Raw genomic sequence first — 1,728 nt, forward strand, 5'->3', positions numbered from 1 at the left:
TTTTTTCCCAAGAGAAATCAATGATCCTCTCTCTAGGTTCTGGTTTCCCCAACTACTCCTCCCCCTACTCCTTTGCACAGATGCTGAGGTCTGAGGTTTTTGTAAGCCTCTCCCTCTTGCTCTGCTCACTGTGGGCTACTGTAAACACAAAAATACATCGCAGTATCCTCCAGCTGTGAGTCTGAGATCCTGAGGCTGAAGGACTTGGCTGCTTTCCGGAAGTTCACAGAAAAGCGATTCTTTGTTGCACTCTGTTGCTTAAAACCATCCTGGCGAATAATGAAAATCATCCCTCCTCTGGGAAACTGTTTGTACCAGAACAAATAATAATTACTATCTTTAGTGTCATATGTGCAGTCCAGGGTCACTGACTCTGTCTCCCGGATGGACATTTGCCGTTGCGACTGAGTTACTGTCTGGGCTGTGCTGTATCCTGTGGGAAAAAGGAGAGAGAGAAGGTACCATGCTGAGATGTTGAGGAGTCTGCAGAGACAAAGCAGACAGACTCTAAAGCTGATTTCCATCTCACCCACCTTTCTTCTTCCTTATCCAAACCCCAGCTGGATAGATCAACTTTCTGCCTCCAATAGCTGGGCCCAACGAAGGGATTAGATCCCCGTGCTATTCCTCTTTCCTCCTACTTCCTGGTCCTATTGGACAATAGTAAAAGCACATATATGCACCTTCCTTACCAAGATAGGTAGAGACCATGAGTGCCCACAGCAGGCCGGGGCATGTCATGCTGGCTGCTCACCTCTGCAGGGTGAAAATCTCTTGTTCTGACCTAGAAATTGGATCTCAGCTGTGCTTAGTGACATGACAACTGCAGAACAGGAAATGGCACGTCAGGTGGGCCTTTGGTGATGTCTCACTTAGCAATGTTTATCAGTACCTTTTACTTTCACTTCAGAGAATAAATCTTCGGCTCTAATGTCAAATGAAAAAGAAAAAAAAGTTGTCAGTACTGTAATTTTTTCTGGGATTAAAATGAAGGGTGAAGAAGCTGGTCAATTGTTTTTGCAATTAAGAGTTTGGCTGCTGACAAAAGTTTGGCAGTTCAAATCCACCAGCCACTCCTTAGAAATCCTATGGGGCAGTTCTACTCTGTGCTAGAGGGTTGCTATGAGTTGGAATCAACTTGATGGCAATGGTTTTAATCTTGGAAAGGAGAATGGTGGGAAAAGGACAGACGGGGCTAACGCAATGACTTTAATTTTCTCTATAAGGTTTCTTTTTCTTTTCTTTCTTTTTTACTTTTTTTTTTTTAAGACTTAAAGTCAATACCATAAAACAGTCTCTAGACTGTGATAACACAAGTATTGGTTATATTAGTCTTTGACTGGTATGGTATTTTAATCATTTTTCAAAACACAAAAATAAATGATGATGATGATAATAGTGACAACAGTCTAGAGAGAGTCAGAACCAGGATCCTGATTTCTAATGACACTGACACTAATATTTTGCTCTTTTTTCCCCCAATAATACGCGGCTTTGGCTGTGTCAGGGAGCTCCATGATACTTGTGGCAAATGTTCCTGTAAGGACTTTTGTGCACATCTATTAATGAGTCTGTAACTGAAGAATCCGAACAATTAACGTAGAATTTATTTGGGAACATTCTGTGTTGCGCATCTGATAGCTTTCCACTGGCATCTCGTTTTCCCTACATGCATTCTCCTGTGAGAGAGGAAAGGTCAGGAATTACTGTCCTCATTTTAAAGAAGAG

The 1,728-nt window shown here is 42.1% G+C and overlaps 1 gene segment (V, D, J or C); it reads right to left on the reverse strand.

Annotated features, from left to right (window-relative positions):
• Positions 1-125: 125 nt before the first annotated feature.
• On the reverse strand, positions 126-811 carry LOC111819097 (T-cell receptor alpha chain V region HPB-MLT-like). The segment is given in 2 exon segments: positions 126-433; positions 693-811. Coding segments are annotated over 2 exon segments (357 nt in total).
• Positions 812-1,728: the final 917 nt, after the last annotated feature.

Source organism: Trichechus manatus, unplaced genomic scaffold (assembly GCF_000243295.1).
Source record: "Trichechus manatus latirostris isolate Lorelei unplaced genomic scaffold, TriManLat1.0 scaffold00268, whole genome shotgun sequence".
NCBI classification, from domain to species: Eukaryota; Metazoa; Chordata; class Mammalia; order Sirenia; family Trichechidae; genus Trichechus; species Trichechus manatus.